The sequence below is a fragment of the Impatiens glandulifera genome, chromosome 1 (genome assembly GCF_907164915.1).
Source record: "Impatiens glandulifera chromosome 1, dImpGla2.1, whole genome shotgun sequence".
Lineage (NCBI taxonomy): Eukaryota > Viridiplantae > Streptophyta > Magnoliopsida > Ericales > Balsaminaceae > Impatiens > Impatiens glandulifera.
This window is the reverse complement of record NC_061862.1, coordinates 158,457,165-158,476,868: the sequence shown is the minus strand read 5'-3', so window position 1 is coordinate 158,476,868 and position 19,704 is coordinate 158,457,165. Positions and strand designations below refer to the sequence as shown.

Sequence of the window (19,704 nt, the reverse complement as noted above, 5' to 3'; positions counted from 1 at the left end):
TTCTCCTCTTTGACTTCTTTGCTGTTTTTTCCTAATTCTTTTCTCCGCTCTTGTTGTTAAGGGACCAAATGAGTTTTCCACTCCATTAAAATCATTAAGATCATAAACAACTTTTGTGGACTTAGTCTTACTATCATCATTATTATTCCAGTCAGATCTGCTTTTCTATGAATATTGTGTAGATTGACTCATATGTGAAATTGGGTCAGTAGCATCTGGATCTATAACTTTTATTTCACCATTAAAATTTGAATTAACACATGAATTCTCATCTAATTAATTCTTTTTTTAAATTTTGTATCTTTCCTTTCCTTCCTTGCCTTGACTAGCCTCAAGATTACCAATGACCCTTTATCTTCACCCAAAAAAACCTAGCTTATCAATCTTCTCACTTTATCCAACCTCCATTGAGAATCTATCGACCGAAATATTCTGAAATTTTCCATTTATCATGCTCTTACTTCATTAACACTATCTTCTAAATTTTGTTGGAGCCTTGTATATTGTTTTCCTTAAAATCTATACAATCCCTTTGGACCAAACCATTCTACTTGTTTCTCAAAATTTTCACATCTTTGCCCAAATCATCCTCAATCTGAACTGAACCTTCTTGACTGTTCCCCAAATTCTGAATATCATCCCTTTCACCTTCTCAACCTAAACCATATCTTCCTGAAATCTTCCTGAATGCTCTTCAAAATCTCAATACATTTACTTCCATTAGATCATTCCCAACCTGAAATTGACATTCCTAATTGCTCTCTAGATTTTGGATATCATCCATTTGCACTAGCTCATTCTTGACATGAACTAGATCTTTCTGATTGTTATCTACATCAACATCAACTTTTGTATTTTTGTCTTCTAGTATTTCATCCTTTTCCAGTATATAGCTCCATTATTATTCGTTGTTCAGTCTTTCTTTTTGTTGTCATGATCAGCTGGACTGTTATAAGGTTGATTGCTTGGAATACTTGGATTCTCCCTTCTAATCGTCTTACGTGGACATCTATTAATACGTTTTACGTGGACATCTATTAATAGAGTGAGTGTGGACATCTATTAATAGAGTAAGTGAATGTGTTACAGTTCACGCACCTTATATGGTCTCCATTCATATCGAATGCCCATATGGATAATATTCTCAGACCTGTCTTAGAGTTCAAGCTCATCTGGTAGTACACTTCCATGATATATTTCCACACTAACTCTGGCTATTGAAGCTTGTTCAGACTTCTCCATATCCGGATCTAAGCTTAGAGGCATCCCAATATGACTTGCTATATAGGTAAGAGTAGTTGAATTACAGAGGTAGGGTGGGACATTTTGAATATTGACCCATATATGTTCTAATTCCCTAGGCTCGCACCTCAAATCAATATTTTCCTCCCATTTGAACATTTTAGAGCATTTGTTTGAGATAAAAAAACAAAATCAGAGTGGATTACATCATTAATATCACTTCCATTTCTGAAGATAAGGAAATATTATCCATACTCGTTGATCAATATTCTTTCCAGTCCAATTTTTTCCATGACATTATCCCATGATCTGACACACTTTTCTTCAACTTTTGGAGGTAGCTCAAACTGAAATGGTTGTTCAAGGATTATCTCTTTAGAAAACTGGGTATTTAGACATAATTTGCTTCTCTCTAGATTCTGGGCTTCATTGTTTCTTCCCCAGACTTTGTTAGCTTGCCAAGTCTTGATTAGAGTTTGTCCTTAGCGAGTACACTTTGTTTCTTATGCACTTTCCCAATTTTTTTATGGTATCCACTGCCCACTTAACCACAGCTTCATATTCATCTATTTTGAATTGGTTCCAGTCTCGAAAAAAATGAATGTTAATTTGTATTTTAAGGTGTTCAAATCTTTCTTTTCTCATGGTAAACTCCTGTTTTTGGATCTGCAGATCTAGTTCCTCCTTAGAAATCTCATTCCTACCCATGACCCAATCATTTTTATAGACTCGTCTGCTTTCCCTTCCTGATGTATTGATTTTCCACCCAGACTTGGATCATTTTGATTGTTATCCTGTTGATTGCTTTCGCTGACTTGAAGACCAGTCTCATTATTATCCATACCCTGCTCGATCCCTACCGTAAATATTGCCTCAACTTCCTTGTCCTCAATGTTTTAATAGATTCTCAATGATATAACTGCTCTGCCCAAACAAACTTGGGGAGACCCTACTTCCTGAGTTGGTTTTCAGTCTAACTTTCGAAATCTCTTTGTTTCCAACCAATGAATCCATATTCTTGCTTTTCAGGTCTGATTATATTTTTCTCCTTTCCCTATATACTTTATTTATCTGTTATCTTAATATCTGTGAATATAAATTATAAATTACATCTCTATGAACATTCTTATATTTACAAATTCTATCATCATGAGTATTCTCATGTTTACATAAATTATACATTTACTTTAACAAATTTTCAAATATTTTTTTAAATATCAAATTTGTGCATGTTTGATATAATTTTTAAATAATAATATGTCATATTATTAAATATTTGTATCATTTAGTAATTTATCAATAATTAATATTAAATTTATCACAGCCCCACGATTTTAGAGATAAGGAGGGGTCTTCTTAGGGGTTTCCTGTAACCCCTTATGTCATCATATTGTTCAATGTGATGATACTTTTGTATTACGGGATTCTAACGGGGAGAGATCGATATTGAGGGTATCTATTAATTTGTTTGGATGCTTGGCAGAGTGCATATACATTTCTCTTTATGTATATTATGCGACTAATAAGGTATTAACTATATTATTTAAGTTAATTGTTGGAATTTTTAGGGTCACTTGTATAATAAATAATTGTGCATGTGTCATATTTAATATAAACCAAAATAATGTGATCTAATGTGAAATTAAGTTTATGACTTATGGGTGTATTTGTCATGAAAATAAAGTGAGGATACCTAAGTGACATTTCTAATTTTATGAAGGGGCTAAATTAGAAATTGTCAAACTATAATAACTAACTTATTGTTGGTTATATGTAACGGTAATGGTCCCCAATGGTCCCCATTTGAAGTAATGTCAATTCTCCTTTGCGTCCCCATCAACAGAGAGAGAAAACCATTGACTTACTCATCAAATGGAAGAACCATTCCATATAAGGAAAGTTCAAGGAAAGAATCATTCAATCCATGCAAAGTTTAAGGAAAGAGAAGATTCACAATTCATGCGATTAATTAAGGTACGCTTCCGCCGCATTCAAGATTTTAATTTCTCACATATTAAATTAGGATCTAATTAGAATAATTCTAACAATTGGTATCAGAGCCATCCTAATTTAATTATGTGAAAAAATTATATCGGTGTAGATATATATGTATGAAATTTATAGGCATGCAATTCATAATAAAAATAAAAGCATGTTATTAGGAATATATATATATATATATTAATTTGGTATAAAGATATAAAGATTTATCAATTTATAAATATTTAGATTCTCTGGTTTTGTTAAGTTCCTAGATCTTTAAGTTTCTGTAAAGAGGAACGGTTATATATTAATTAATATCGTATGATGTTATCATGAAGATTGATGGGAAGAGATATTTGAATTATCTCATAATTAAGATTCCTCTCCTCGGTTTAGGGATATTTAGATTCTCAGTAATCATAAATAAATATATATATATATATATGCATGAATTTATAGATAATTTCATGTTTTCGGATTATATATATTGGTTTTGATAATTTCAAAGACATAATATTAAGGTTATAGATAATTTCATATTTTCGGATTATATATATTGGTTTTGAGAATTTCAAATATAATATTAGGAATATATATTGATTTTGATAATTTCAATAAATTATGATGAGAATATATATATATTTGAAAATTTCAATCGGATATATATAGATGAATAGATTAAGGGATATTTGAATTTTACAATAATTAAGATGATAAAATCCCTAAAATTGAATATTTGAATTTTCTCTTTACGGAATATATGGATATATTGATTTTTGATAATATCGAATAATTGAGTAAAAAATATATATATATATATATATATATATATATATATATATATATATATATATATATATATATATGAGGAGTGATAGAGTAAGGGAATTTAGTGAGGGAATTTGGTGAGGGAATGACGTGGCATCACCTTCATTGGTTGGAAAATGTAAAAGTGGGAGGAAAGAGAGAAAAGAGAGAAATTATTTAATTTTTTCAGGCGAATAAGATTATGCCATTTCATTCCCTCACTAAATTCCCTCACCAAATTCCCTCACCTAATCATTTCTCATATATATATATATATATATAAAGATTTATTGATAGTTAGATTATGGTTTAGATTTTCTCGTTAAAGGGTTAAAGGGAGAAATTCTATATTTTAAATTGACCGTGTTTAGATTTTTTTTTTAAACGGTTTAGATTTTCTTGTTAAACGGTTTAGATTTTCTCGTTAAAGGGGTTAAAGGGAGAAATTCTTTGTTTTAAATTGACCGTGTTTTAAATTGACGGTTGATATTTGTTGTTAAGGGATTAAATAATATATAATATATATTATAAATCAAAGAGAATTAAGGAATAATGTTTAAGGGTATATATATATATATATAAATTAATATATAATAAAATTTTAATATATCCTTTATTTTAGGATTAAAAGATTAAGATTAATGATTATTAATAAATTAATTAATAATTGGATTTAGGCGAATATTTGAAATTTGGTCAAATAAATCTTGAAGATTTATTATATAATTTAATTAATATAAGATATTACAAATTTCAAATTCAAGAGGTAAAATTTGGCTTACTGTATAATTTTATTTTTTATAATAAAATAAATTATATGTTTCTTTGGAAAATCATATATTGTTGATTTGGATTATACAATAATATAACATTTAAATTCAAATTAATGATATTATTGTTCATTATTTGAATTGTATTGATTGATACAAATAATCACCAAAGTGACAATGTTTGTTGAAATAAATTCAAGACAATTTTGAATGGTAGTATTGTGTAATTCATGTGATTATATTATTTGGCCCAAAGGCTGATAATTAATTGACAGAATTGCATTAATACTTGTGATGATAAATATGTAATAATTATAAAGTTTTATTCATGTGAATAATTAATCGATCCAAAGATAGATTGATTATTTGACATGTCTTATTATTAATGTTTGATCATTACACCAAAATACTAATAGCAATTAATATTACTGTCCAAAGACTTGATATTAATGTTGCATTAAGTATTTTGAGATGGGATAAATCATTATTTGAATTTAATTGTTACTTAAGTTTATAAATGTGAGCAATTATTTTATTAAATATTCTAAGTGATTAAGGGCTATAATTTTTATTATGTCAAGTTAAAGATAGTTTTTTTTTTAGACGAGACTATAATATATTTTTGAGGATATTGAGTTTGAGGGAGAAATGATTGTGTCTTTAAAAATGATTTAGATCAATAATTCCTATTGTGGAATACTTGATTTATATCTAAAGTGTTTTTTGACATTTATAAGGATTTTATTGATATTGAGGATAATGTTCAAAAATCAAGAGTAACAAGACAATATGATCAAACTCATTAAGTACAAACTCAACAACCTCAAAATCAAGTGTCTTTATGACAATCCAATTTAATTGAATTACTTTTAAGAACAATTTATGGTACCCGTTACATATTTTTATATGGAGCTTCACCATAGTAGATGTTAAGGGGTTTTTCAATAGAGACATTGAAAAAAACAATTTGGTGCAATGAAAATACTTTGTGTCGAGAGACCAAATTAATATGGTTTGCAAATTAAAGAAATTCATCTATAGACTTAAAGAAACATCTCGTTAGTGATACCACAAATTTTACAAAATAATAATTCTCTCTTTTGGTTTTGAGGTGAATTTAATTGATTATTTGTGTATCACATGTTCAGTGGGAGTAAACGTCTATTTATGGTTTTATTATGGGTGACATTTTGTTTGTCACAAATTTTGCTTGACATCAAGTAGCCAATACTTACGAGATATTTGAAAAGAACAAAGAATTAAATGCTCACATATAGAAAGTCGGAAAGTCTTGAGATCATTGAGTATTCTGACTCCGATCTTACGGGATGCCAAAACAATATAAAATTCAATTTAGGTTATATTTTTCGCTAGTTGGTTTTGTCGTTTTAAAGAAGTGTCAAACAAACACTTATGGCATCATCCACTATTGTAGTGAAATTTATGACATGTTACCAGGCATCAAATTAAGTGATATTGACATCAAGTTTATTGTTATGAAAGAAATGATACAAAGTGAATAGATTTCTATAAAATATTTATGTACAAACTCTATGGTTATGAACCTCTTGGCAATAGGTTTATCACCTAATGTCTTTCATGAAAATATGGCTCGTATGAGTGTCGTAGAGATCAATAATCTCTAACTTCAGTGGAAGTTTGTAGTTTGGTTGTCTTTCAACTTAGTTATTTTATAGATATTTATGAGGTTTTTTATTCTGATCAGAAATTAAGTATTATTCAGTTCATTACACTTTGTATAATTATGTTTAAAGTATGATCTCACAAAAGTCAAGTAGGACCAGTTGAAAATTGACATGAAAAGATCACCTTGCATGAAATTTTCATTCCTCACATTCATGATATGATTTTTCAATTAATTGTATTGATTTATGTGATCATTGTTGGGTCTAGTTGTGCTTAAATACAACGACGAGCTCTTTGGTCCTATATTGATATAATTAATTGATAAAATTGCTTATACAACATATGATTAAGATGGCATAAAACTTCAGGCGCATTATGGTTGATACATTTATTTTTTGTACATACGTGACCCAGTGGGAGATTGTTGGAATTTTTAGGGTCACTTGTATAATAAATAATTGTGCATGTGTCATATTTAATATAAGCCAAAATAATGTGATCTAATGTGAAATTAAGTTTATGGCTTATGGGTGTATTTGTCATGAAAATAAAGTGAGGATACCTAAGTGACATTTCTAATTTTATGAAGGGGCTAAATTAGAAATTGTCAAACTATAATAACTAACTTATTGTTGGTTATATGTAACGGTAATGGTCCCCATTTGAAGTAATGTCAATTCTCCTTTGCGTCCCCATCAACAGAGAGAGAAAACCATTGACTTACTCATCAAATGGAAGAACCATTCCATATAAGGAAAGTTCAAGGAAAGAATCATTCAATCCATGCAAAGTTTAAGGAAAGAGAAGATTCACAATTCATGCGATTAATTAAGGTACGCTTCCGCCGCATTCAAGATTTTAATTTCTCACATATTAAATTAGGATCTAATTAGGATAATTCTAACAAGTGGAATTTAATTAAAGTCCTCGTAAAATATTTTTTTTACTAACAATGTTGTTGTTACCATCTTTGCAGGTCAGGCCCGTCACATTTGTCTTAGAATGTTTTGGAACATATGGCCTTATCGTTTTGCTTACCCCACTTATTGTCCAAGAATCTTACTACCAAATCTATATAGTGGGGTGGATAGGGTTCAACACTTCGATATGTCTTTTCGTGTTCCCCTACTAATATTGGTAAATATTTGTAAGTGTATAATATAGTTTTAAATTTACATATTTGTTAATAACATTTATTATTGTATTTACAGAAGTAGGTGATTCAAACCCGCAGTAATAAATTTGTTGGGTATTGGTTGGCCCAACATTGTGGCCCAATCTCTAGTAACCCGCTTATTGGGCTTGACCTAATAATATAAATAGATACTACTCTCTTGGTGGGAGGTAGAGGTCAAATTCCTTTGTGGTGTTTGGATGCTAGTGAGAAGGTTGCCTCCTTTGTGTGAGATAGTGGTGCAACGGAATCGATAAACAAGAGGACTGAGCCAAACTTCAATCGCATTCACACCCAACAGTGGTATCAGAGCTAGGGTTTAGGGTTTGTAATTGGAGTTTGAGATTGGGTTGGAGGATATAAGTTATCTTCACCAGTAAGCGCAGATCTGTCCTCTGTTCCTTCTTTAATCCTCTTGTCGTTGCTGCCTCTGGAGAACAAGTCGTTGTTGTCTTGTTCAACCGTTGTCGGTGTCGCGTTTGTCGCGACCGTTGAGAATCAAAGCCGCTGTCGTGCCGCTATCGTGCCGCTTCCGTGCCGCTACCGTGCCGCTGCCGTGCCGTTGTCGTGCCGCTGCCGTGCCGCTATCGTGCCGCTGCCGTGCCGCTGCCGTGCCGCTACCGTGCCGCTGTGGTGCCGCTACCGTGCCGCTACCGTGTCGTTGTCGTGCCGCTGTTGTGCCGCTACCGTGCCGCTATCGTGCTGCTGTCGTGCTGTTACCGTGCCGCTTTCGTACCGCTGTCGTGTTGCTGCTGAGAAGACGAAGCAGCAAATCCCCGAGCGGGGTGGGTAAGTCGAAACTTTCTTTAAGTTTCGCAAGGTATCATAGTTGAACCCTCTTATTAAATTCTGCCAATTGATTGTTAATTGCTTTTAATTTGTTTGATAGCATGTCTGGTGTTAATCAATATGGTATGGTTCCGTTTGACGGAAAAACTGATTTTAGGGAAGTCATGCATGTGAGAGGTAGATCTCAGGGTAGGTCTAATACCCAAAAGTGTTATAATTGTCATGAGTCTGGTCATTTTATCAAGGACTGTCCTAAGCCTAAGAGAAATCAGCATGTGGAAAATGCTAATGTGGCTGTTTGTGAGGTCAATATGAGTGATATTTTTATGATTAATAATCTATGTGATTATGCTAGCTTAAACTCTGTGTTATCTGATTCTTTGTGCAAATCTGATTGGCTAGTTGACTCTGGTTGTACTTTTCATGTGACTCCATTTAGAGATTTGTTTTCAAACTATAAAGAGATTGAACATGGTTTTGTGTCTATGGCAAATTCGAAAAGTTGCAAAGTGTTAGGAATAGGTGATGTATGCCTAAGATTCTCTTGTGGCTCTGTGTTTACTTTGAAGAATGTGAGGCATGTTCCTGATTTGCGTTATAATTTGTTGTCTTGTGCATCTCTTGAGAATGATGGTTTGGAGGGAAAGTGGGGGAAAGGTGTTATGAAAATTTTACGTGGGTCTCTTGTTATCTTTACTGCTAAAAAGATGAACAATTTGTATGTGTGTCATGCTGAGACTGCTTGTGACTCTGTGAACTCTGTGATTGGTGATAAATCTGTTCTTTGGCATAATAGATTAGGTCACATGAGTAACAAAGGTCTAGAAATTTTGCATAAAGGTGGTCACTTTGGTAGTGATAAATTGTCCCCCATCCCCTTCTGTGAATCATGTGTGCTAGGAAAACAACATAAGGTTAGTTTTCCCATCTCCTCTTACCCAAATGTGTCTAAGTGTACTGATATCCTTGAATATTTACATGCTGATGTGTGGGGTCCTTCTAGTGTTGTTACACATGGAGGGAACCAATATTTTCTGTCCATCATTGATGATTATTCTAGGAAAGTTTGGGTGTTACTTTTAAAACATAAGTATGATGTTTTTGAAAAGTTTAAAGAGTGGAAGATTTTGATTGAGAATCAAACAGGTAAGAGAATCAAAACTCTTAGAACAGATAATGGTCTTGAATTCTGTAATAAGCAGATGAATGATTTATATGTTACCTGGGGTATTAAAAGACATAGGTCTGTACCGTACACACCACAGCAGAATGGTGTTGCTGAGAGGATGAACAGGACACTTCTAGAGAGGGTGAGAGCTATGTTAGCGTCATCTGGTTTGTCTAAGAAGTTTTTGGGGGATGCTTTGCATACTGCTGCTTATTTAATAAATAGATCCCCTAGTGTTCCCTTAGGAGGGAAATGTCCTGAATCTGTGTTTTCAGGTAAACCTCTTGATTTGAGCAACTTGAAAGTTTTTGGTTGTGTTGGTTATGTGCATCAGAAAGTTGACAAGTTGGAGTCTAGGTCCAAGAAATGTGTGTTCTTAGGCTATCCTGAAGGGGTAAAAGGTTATAGGCTTTGGGATAGGAGTGAACCTGGGCTTAGGATTGTGATAAGTAGAGATGTTGTCTTTAATGAGAATGATTTTCCTTGCTTGTCTATGTTCCCCACTCCTGTTATTGATGCTCCTAATAAGGTGGAGCATGTGCCTGTAGCTTTTGATCAACCTGTTGAACATGATGTGAATGCTCCAAATGAGGTGGAGCATGATAATGTGCATGATATTGATGATTTGCATGATTCAAATGTTTTGTCTGATTCAAATGATTTGTCTGATGATTTGCATGACTATCAACTTGCTAGGGATAGAAGTAGAAGAACTGTTATAATGCCTTCTAGATTTAGGGATGATAATTTGAATGATTGCAATATGTCTGAATTTGCTTTTAACATGTTTGAATCCCTAGACTGTAATGAGCCTAACTCTTACGAAGAAGCTTTGAGGTCTAAGTTTTCTACTGAATGGATTGTTGCTATGAATAATGAGATGAATTCCCTAAGAATCAATGATACTTGGAAACTTGTTCCTAAACCTCATAATTGCTCCTTAGTGGATTGCAAGTGGTTGTATAAGGTGAAACAAGAGTCTGAAAAAGTTAGATTCAAGGCTAGGTTAGTAGCCAAGGGATTTACTCAAAAGGAGGGAATAGATTATGCTGAAATTTTCGCTCCTGTTGTCAAATTCACTACTGTTAGAATTATGCTTGCTTTAGTTGCTCACTTTGATTGGGAATTGAAGCAAATGGATGTTACTACTGCTTTCTTACATGGTGAACTTGATAAGAATATTTATATGCATCAACCCGAGGGGTTTGTTGACCCCCAGTTGCCTGATCATGTTTGTTTGTTAAAAAAAGCCTTGTATGGTTTAAAACAATCTCCTAGGCAATGGAATATCAAGTTTGATAAGTGCATGCAATCTTTGATGTTTAAAAGAAGTTCTTCTGATCATTGTCTTTACTTCAAGAATATAGACTTTGTGCCTGTATTTCTTTTATTGTATGTGGATGACATGTTGATTGTTAGCCCATGTCTGAAGTCTGTTATGCATGTGCAAAAATCGCTTTGTGAAAATTTTGACATGAAAGACTTAGGTGATGCTAAAAAGATTTTGGGCATGAATATCATTAGAGATAGAACAAAATTTTCTCTTGTGTTGAATCAAAGTGCATATGTTGCTAAAATTTTGAGTAAATTTTCTATGTCTGATGCTAAATCTGTGAATGTGCCTCTTGCTTCCCACTTTGTGTTAAGTAAGGATCAGTCTCCTAAGACTGAAACTGAAATAACTGAAATGAAGAATGTGCCTTATTCCAATGCAATAGGGTCTGTTATGTATCTCATGGTTAGTACTAGGCCTGATATTGCATATACAGTTAGTTGCTTGAGTAGATTTATGTCTAACCCTGGTATTCCTCATTGGAATGCTTTGAAATGGCTTTTGAGATATCTAAAATCCACTGTTGATGTTGGCTTGACTTTCTCTAAGTGTTCTGTAGGTACAAAGTTAGTTGGTTATGTAGATTCCAATTATGCTAATGATAGGGATAATAGAAAGTCTACTACTTTCTATGTGTTTACTTTGTGTGGCTCTTGCATAAGTTGGAAGTCTCAACTTCAACCCATTGTTGCTTTATCTACTACAGAATCTGAGTATGTAGCTGCCACTGAAGCCTTTAAGGAAGCAATTTGGCTTAGGGCTGTTTTGTATGAAATTGGTTTTCTTGACAAAAAAGTGGTTGTGTTTTCTGATAGTCAATCTGCTATTCAACTATGTAAAAATCCTGTTTTTCATGATAGAACTAAACATATTGATGTTAGGTTTCATTACATTCGGGATATTGTTGAAAAGGGCATTGTTAAGTTAGAGAAAATTCCTTCAGAATTTAATCCTGCTGATATGGGTACTAAGTGTCTACCTGTTGAAAATTTTATTTCGTGTCAACGGATTTTAAATTTTGACTTAGGGAAAACTCTTTGAGGTTCGTCTTTTATGGGAATGGCATGCTTTGTGATCTTGCCTTCAATCTTTGTGATTTTTCCATGCTTTGTGCTCTTGCGTTTGATCTTTGTGATTTTCGCATGCTTTGTGCTCTTGCATTTGATCTTTGTGATTTTCTCATGCTTTCTGCTCTTGCGTTAGATCTTTGTGCTCTTGCATTTGATCTTTGTGATTTCCGCATGCTTTGTGCTCTTGCATTTAATCTTTGTGATTTTCGCATTCTTTGTGCTCTTGCGTTAGATCTTTGTGATTTTCCCATGCTTTGTGCTCTTGCGTCTGATCTTTGTGATTTTCGCATGCTTTGTGCCTTTGCCCCTGGTCTTTGTGACACGAGTTTACCTTGGGTATTCTCTTTGTTGCCTCGGTGGTAATAAATTGGCGATGATGTGTCTTGCGATTCTGTGATTATGTTTTGCATTGTTTTGGGCCAAAGGTGGAGATTGTTGGGTATTGGTTGGCCCAACATTGTGGCCCAATCTCTAGTAACCCGCTTATTGGGCTTGACCTAATAATATAAATAGATACTACTCTCTTGGTGGGAGGTAGAGGTCAAATTCCTTTGTGGTGTTTGGATGCTAGTGAGAAGGTTGCCTCCTTTGTGTGAGATAGTGGTGCAACGGAATCGATAAACAAGAGGACTGAGCCAAACTTCAATCGCATTCACACCCAACAAAATTCATGCCCATCGCTTTAATTATATCACTAAAAATGAATGCGACTATGTGGTTTTTTTATATTATTTGTCAATGATTTTTTTATATCGGTTAGTACCTCAAATAACAAATATAAAAACACTATTATTAGCAAATTAAGGACTAACTCATTATGTTTTATTTGTTTGATTTCTTATTTTTAGGTCCCAAACATGTTGGGGACGGTCTTTGGAATTATCCAAATAGGTGCCTTTCTTATATTACAGGACGTCACCCGTAGATGTTGTTGAACTCCGTGATCTCGGAGGAGTCGATGAAGAGGCTTGACCTATATAAACACTTTGCTTTAAGATTTATTAGGTTGTAGTTAATTAGGTAACCTTATATTATGGAAAAGATTTCTATGATACTATATCTTACTTACTTTATGTATTAATATTGATGTCATATTATGATACTATATCTTAGTTACTTTATGTATTGATATTGATGTCAAATACACTAAATTCAAGATGCATGCCATCTTTTAGTTTCTTCAGGGGCACCGGGAACCAACCAAACCAATACCAGACATGCATGATTTGTTAGATAGAGCTATTATTATTACTACGAGACAAATCTGTTGACATTCTTTTGGAAGCGTAGACTCAAATGTCAATTAATTATAAGCTCATTCATTCATGATCGGGAATGGGTGGAATTTGTAACCCATCAATTGCTTAAATTGTTATAAGATTGGTGAAAATTATTGTTATTACTTCTCAAAATGAATCTCTTTTGTTTCTCTAGTGGTAGGCTAGCTAGTTAATTGATTGGTAGTTGAATTTGTCCTATTGAAATCTAAACCATATAATTCAACTTTTTTTTAATGCATTAGAAAGTAAAAGAGAAGGAAAGCATGTGGATGGTAATTATTTGGATTTTTTAGGGGACTAAATAGGTGAATACACCCAAAAACGAATGAAAAAAATTGGAATTAGAGATTTGATGATGAACTGTGCGCACTCTACCCAATCGGGTGCGTGTGCTTGGTCAAATTATGCTAGGGCTTCGAGTTTGGGGGCGCGGCCATAGTCCTTTTTATTATTGAATTCTGGTGTATTGAATTATCGAAAGTCTCTCATTTTTTATTATTAAAACCCTAACAAGAGATTTTTTAACATATTTATATTTTTGGAATATAGCGGTGCTTTAGATTATTATTTTCCTTTTCTTTTGAAGTGAAAAATGGACGGGAAAAGAGGAGGGAACAAATAGTTCAAATTAAAGAGTTGGGGGAGTTTCTTTTCAATTTTACTTTCATTTTGTTTTAACATTTACACTTTTGTTGTTCAAAATTACAATCTCGACCTGATATTCCTTTGCCTACGATGTATGTATTGCTGGTGGGGTTTTAGGGACATGTTTGGAAGTGTTGATTATCATAATATAAAATACTTGGGCTTTTTAATCATCGATTGGTTTTTATTCCATTTAATTAGGGTTTTAATTAGAAACCCTAGCTAGGAACTCCTCTCTTCTTTTCCCTCTCCGAAACCTACCTGCTCCGCTCCAATGAGGCGATCGAAGAAGAAGATCAATGGAGAATAGCCTAAACCCTGCTGCTGCCGATTCTCTCCTCTCTAAAGAGTTTGTCTTTTTCATTTCTAAAATCCCTACATCAAAAAAGCTACCATTGTAGTAGGAGAAGTATCAAGCTTCTCTCTATTCGTCTGTTATCCGGTATTGCATTCTAATCTCTCCGTTTTATTTCTGCTATGGTGTTTCCTTCTGTATCTCCTCTATCCAGCTCTCTAGCATTCATTTTCATACATCTCAACCCTTTTGCTAAGATCCAAATTTGTGCATAATAGTAACTTAATTAGCTAATCAGTTATGCTGTAACTAACAGATGAATAATCTTCTCCTAGTTTAAAGCCTATTTCGATGATTATGAGACTTTGAGTTATGTTCTTGTGCATCTTTGAGGCAGAGATAGGTTTGTAAATAGTTCCAATTTCTAGTACCCATTAACTTTGTCAGACTAATGATCACTTTTTGGAGTTCCAATTTCAGCACTCAATACTTTTTATTTGTATTTACTCTGGTTAAGTTCTGCGTTTCAGTGAGGCTAAGGTGCAACAGAATTTATCCTGACGACCATTCCTTAAAATCGAGCTTGTATGTAATTGGCAGTCTCTTCCTTTTTTCAGGCTTTTGCAAATTGATTCAATTAAATGTTACCCCTTAAGCTTGTATGAAGACAAATTACACCGGCTCATTGGTTTAACTAAAGGTAATTTATCCTCAGTATATATCTCTACCTTATAGTCAAAATACATCATTGGCTGCTTATAACTGACCCTTAGGTTTCAGCTGTCCATATTGGACAAGATCGCCAGGAAAGATGCTTTAGAATGTTAACTTTGTTAAATCTTGAGAATTAACTTAAAAGTGTTCAGAATTTGTTTTCGTATCAAGATTATTCTACTAAGCACATTAATTTGTTTTCCAGAACCTATTAATTTGGATCATAACAAATTCTCACTGCCATTTATGTCTGCTAATGCATTTAATTTCCTTTTCAGGGATGCTATATCAGCATATAAAGCTGAGGCTCTGTCATTGTAAAATCAGCTTAGACAATTGCAGACTCAATATGATATGCTCACTGGACATGCTTCAACGTTGATTCAAGGAAGAAGGGCACGAGTTGCTGCAAGATCTGTTCAAGGATGATAGACTATCAGTCAGAAATTTAGAGGTATACAGTATATTTAATAATTTAGAAGTATGTGCATAAGTTGGTTTTTGAAAGGGTAATATCAGTATCACTATATTTATTGCATGATGAAAAGAAAGTTAAGTATGGTGAAAAATGATGAGATAAGTTGTTTTAAACGTTGTTACTCAAAAATAGATCTAATTGTATTATTGATTATGGGTTGATGAATTTTGTAGCACCTGTACTTTGTTATAGATGAAATGTGATGTGTAGTTGGCATAATATTCAGTTAAATATATAACAATGGTTTGATGTTATTGTTTGTTGATTTGCGAGATTTCAGGGGTTGCTTATGACCTATCGGCCACTAGGTTATGCATTTCTCGCACTTCACTTAGAGAGTCTTTCTGCAAAGACTTGATCTTTAGGTGCATGTCTCAGCAACACAAAATGAGGGTTTCTCTCGTTGTAGAACTTAACCAAACGTCTCACGACATCTTTATGTCTTTTTACTCTCTGATTATGCCTCATAGTCTTAAAGGATCTAGATGAGTAAGTTATTTTTTTATTCTGTAAATCTTGCTGGAAAAAATTGCTGCTGTAGACCTGAAACTCTAATCAATGTATGTGAATTAGGGAAATGTGTCTCTGGAACATGAGCTTAGAAGTTTGTTACATAGAGATGAAATGGGGGCGACAATAAGACGTCTAGGCAGATTTTTTTTGAAAAATGTCATTCTATACCGATTGGTTAAAATACTAATCGGTGTTACCTTATACCGATTGGTTAAAGTTTAGTCGTCATGTCTTGAATTTGTAATACTGAGAGATCTTCTACCGAATGGTTCCGATCGGAGTACATTAAATCGGGATTATCCTATACTCGGGATTATCCTATACTGATTTATAATAAAAGTATTATCGATCGGTTTATCAATTGGTAAAGAACATTTTTTTACTAGTGTACAGACCACATATTTTCACTTGTGGATCCAACGGATTGGGTTTGTTGTACCAAATTTTGGTCTTATTCATTTCTGGTCTAGAATGCTATAATATTTTGGTTTTAAAATCATTTTAAGAATTTTGGGGTTTTTAAATAGAAATTAATTAATCCTACAAATGAATATGAATTGACTAATTTTTAAAAATGTTTTTTAGATTTTAATGATTCAAACATAAGTATATAATCCTTTACAGGATATAGATGTAATATTTTTGTGCCTACAGGTTTTTTAAAGGGTAAGAGTAGTTTTTTCAAATGATTATATAATCTAGAAATTATTTGAAATAAACTCTATCCATGAAATAAATTTCATACAAAAATTTATTTTTAAAGTTGAAGTCATGATCATATATTTAATAGGTGTAGTGCAAATTTTGGGTCAATGTAACTAGAGCTCAAAGTTTAAAAAATAAAAAATTAATTATTTTGATTTTAAAAGTTTGGGGTATAAATTACACGCAAACATATGTTTAGGAGTGTATTTAAAAATTCTTAAAGGATTAGAAGAAATCTAAGTTTACCCATGAAAATAAACTTAGAGAATTTTTAATATGAAGTTCACATTTTTTATTTTCCAAAATTCATAAAATAAATATGAAGTTTATTAAAAAATTTTGTTAAGTTATTAATAAATATATATATATATATATACTTAAATTTTATAAAATAAAATTAATTAAATATTTTTTGATAAATTGATTTATTACTTGTTTTAAAAATGTCATCAATTGTGCAAAATCTATGTTTTTATATAGAACATGAGTCTCACAAATAAGGTTTTTTTTATGGGATTTGAGATGTCTAGACACTTTATTTATATAAAAAAAAGATGAAAGAAATATAATCTTTTAAGTTTGTAAATTCACTTCCATTCTTTCAATATTTAAATACTGCTAAACAAAGTTCATCAAAAAGTTAAACGTCCAATGCATCACATAGAAAATTTATCACAAATTTTCCCATGTCATATATTTTATATGTTATATATTTTTTTGTGTAAATTTTATTAATATGCGGATTTTCTACAAAAATTTCCCTATTAGTTTAGCGATGGTTGACTACATGAGTAAATATATTCGTTTATTTGCGATACAATTTTCTTCATTTATCAATATTTATGATGAGGTTTTCTTCATTCATCAATATTTGTGACGAGGATCACTCTGTTTCGATATTTTTAGTATGTAAATAAATATCAATCATTCAATAACAATGTATTTTTTTTTAGAGTTTGTCGTCTCTTTTATTGTGTATCCTATTATAATAGGTTGTTCAAAAGATCCCATACTATCTATTTTCTTCATTTTAATTACTCTACCATTATTTTATTTATAAATATTATACATACTCACAAAACACAAATTATGAGTGAATCATTTATTTACTATTTATCAATACAATTATAAAATTTAAATTTACTACAACATTAATCATTTTTATTCAACCAAAAACATCTAATTCCTAGTTACTACCCTCCAACGTCTTCTTTGGGTTTAAAAAGAAATTAATAGCCTCAGCTGATCATATTGTCAAGTATATTTTCTGTGTATATAATTGTGTTTCATGAATAACGAGCATATAAATATAATATTTAGTGTAGGGCAAGGTGAGCGATGGCCTGGAAGATATGAGATTCGAATTCACAAGAAATTTTGTGTTCATTTCATATGTTAAAAAAAAATTACGTTTAAAAGGGCGAGAAGTCATTTGACACATTAATTAGAACACAATCTTCTAGCTAACAAAGGAGATTCAGCCCCAAAACAACTTTGGCCAATTTAATTTTTGTGATAAGTTGCTTACATCCACAGGAGTTTTGAAACGAACATGAATTTTGCATACCTCATTATTTCACACTTTTATCCCTCCATTAAGATTCCCTCAAAACATTTTAGTACTTTCACATTTTACTTCAATTGGATATCTGTCCATTTACATAATAATTCATTAACTTTAGGTTTTGCTCTTGGCTCATGCTCATTCAAACATTAATTCATTTGTATTTTCATATCATCAATTAAGTATTTTCATATTATACTTTAATGTTAAAGTAAATAGAATCAAACTAAAATTCAAATTATTACATGTTAATAAAAAGAAAATATTATGATGAGAGCTGACAACAAAAGTTTTCTTCTCTTTTGCTTATAAAGTGTTTGATAAAAAAAAAATAAAAAAGGCAACATGAGAAGTGATAAAAAAAAATTATTATAGTTATTTCAATCATTTCAATTATATAAATAGTTTATAAGGAAATAAATAATTTTTGTTGGGTTTAACTCTTATACATTTATATTATCATTATGAAGTAATGTATCCAATTCAAACAATAAAGATTAAACTATTTTAAGATTCAGAATTCATAATTAAATATAGTTTATTAATATGATTTACTTTTAAAATTAACAAGTTATAGTATTGTAGAATTATTTTAATAAGTGCTGCAAAATTAAATAGTTATAGTTGAAGATTTTATTATTTGATTATAAATTAAGTCGTTAATAATTGATTTTAAGGAGTTTGATATTTACTGTAACATGAAATTTACTCAATGTTGGGCATGTAATTGTTTCACTTATTTCAAGGAGTTTAATATTTGTGAAGGTGAAAGATTGATTATTGAGTTCTTGTTGCTGCAGGCTGCTGAATCTAACGCGACTATCGATTCAGTTTTAAGGGTGGCCCTCGATGATGGAAAGGCTTCGGAGGTTATATAAAGTCACACAGTAGGGTCGTAATTGTATGTCAGAATGTTGGGATGCGTCTGTGGTTAATTAGTTTATCGAGCTGGAAGATTAGTAATTATAAACGTTATTTAAGTAAGACATGATTGTTGCCCTTCTTTATATTCTAAATTATGGAAGCCCAATTGGGATAATTTTGGTATGACACTTATTTTATATATGAATTAATTATATATGAAAGAATTGCTGCATGCAATCTTGAAGCAATATTTATTATTTACTATCAAGAAGTTTTAATTAGCCTGTACAAACAATAATTATGCTTGATATGATTTTGATTGCTTTGCATCTTGAAGTTTATTTTCTTGTTTCATGTTTATTATTAAATAACATTTGAAGCATATCCTAATGAGCCAATTAGGAACCATATTTTGAGGGTCCTGAATGACTTAAAAAAATTGATAGAAAACAACACTCATTTTCACAATTAGGAACCATATATTGAGGTCCAGTTGTTACATATTAACCAATTCTAATAAAAAAAACGACGACAATAATGACAATGACGATAAAAGTTATGACATAAATGTAAATTTTATTGAAATGCAAGTATTTTCTAATAAAGCTAATAAAATACATTTTTAATCAGCCACTTATAATTCTTGTAACCAAAATTAAAAAT

General features: G+C 31.8%; 1 protein-coding gene and 1 long non-coding RNA gene across 4 annotated transcripts; both read left to right on the top strand.

Annotated features, from left to right (window-relative positions):
• Nucleotides 1–11,267: 11,267 nt before the first annotated feature.
• Nucleotides 11,268–12,955, top strand: LOC124912981 (secreted RxLR effector protein 161-like). The gene is made up of 2 exons (XM_047453609.1): nucleotides 11,268–11,680; nucleotides 12,895–12,955. The coding sequence occupies exons 1-2, from the start codon at nucleotides 11,268–11,270 to the stop codon at nucleotides 12,953–12,955; spliced, it is 474 nt and encodes a 157-aa protein (XP_047309565.1).
• A 1,135-nt stretch (nucleotides 12,956–14,090) lies between these two features.
• Nucleotides 14,091–15,986, top strand: LOC124918638. Of its 3 annotated transcripts, XR_007097491.1 has the most exons (4): nucleotides 14,092–14,350; nucleotides 14,734–14,903; nucleotides 15,196–15,371; nucleotides 15,676–15,986. It is a non-coding gene; the product is annotated as an uncharacterized LOC124918638 (long non-coding RNA). The 3 variants fall into 3 exon arrangements; XR_007097490.1 differs by lacking the exon at nucleotides 15,676–15,986 and having other exon boundaries at nucleotides 14,091–14,350; nucleotides 15,196–15,608; XR_007097492.1 differs by lacking the exon at nucleotides 15,676–15,986 and having other exon boundaries at nucleotides 14,093–14,350; nucleotides 14,821–14,903; nucleotides 15,196–15,608.
• The last annotated feature ends 3,718 nt before the right edge of the window (nucleotides 15,987–19,704 follow it).

What these genes read in the sequence shown, in the direction of transcription:
- LOC124912981 (XM_047453609.1), top strand. Translation starts at nt 11,268, where the DNA reads ATGAAGAATGTGCCTTATTCCAATGCAATAGGGTCTGTTATGTATCTC. An exon ending in ATTTGGCTTAGGGCTGTTTT is followed by an intron (nt 11,681 to 12,894) that starts GTATGAAATTGG and finishes CTTATATTACAG; the next exon opens with GACGTCACCCGTAGATGTTG.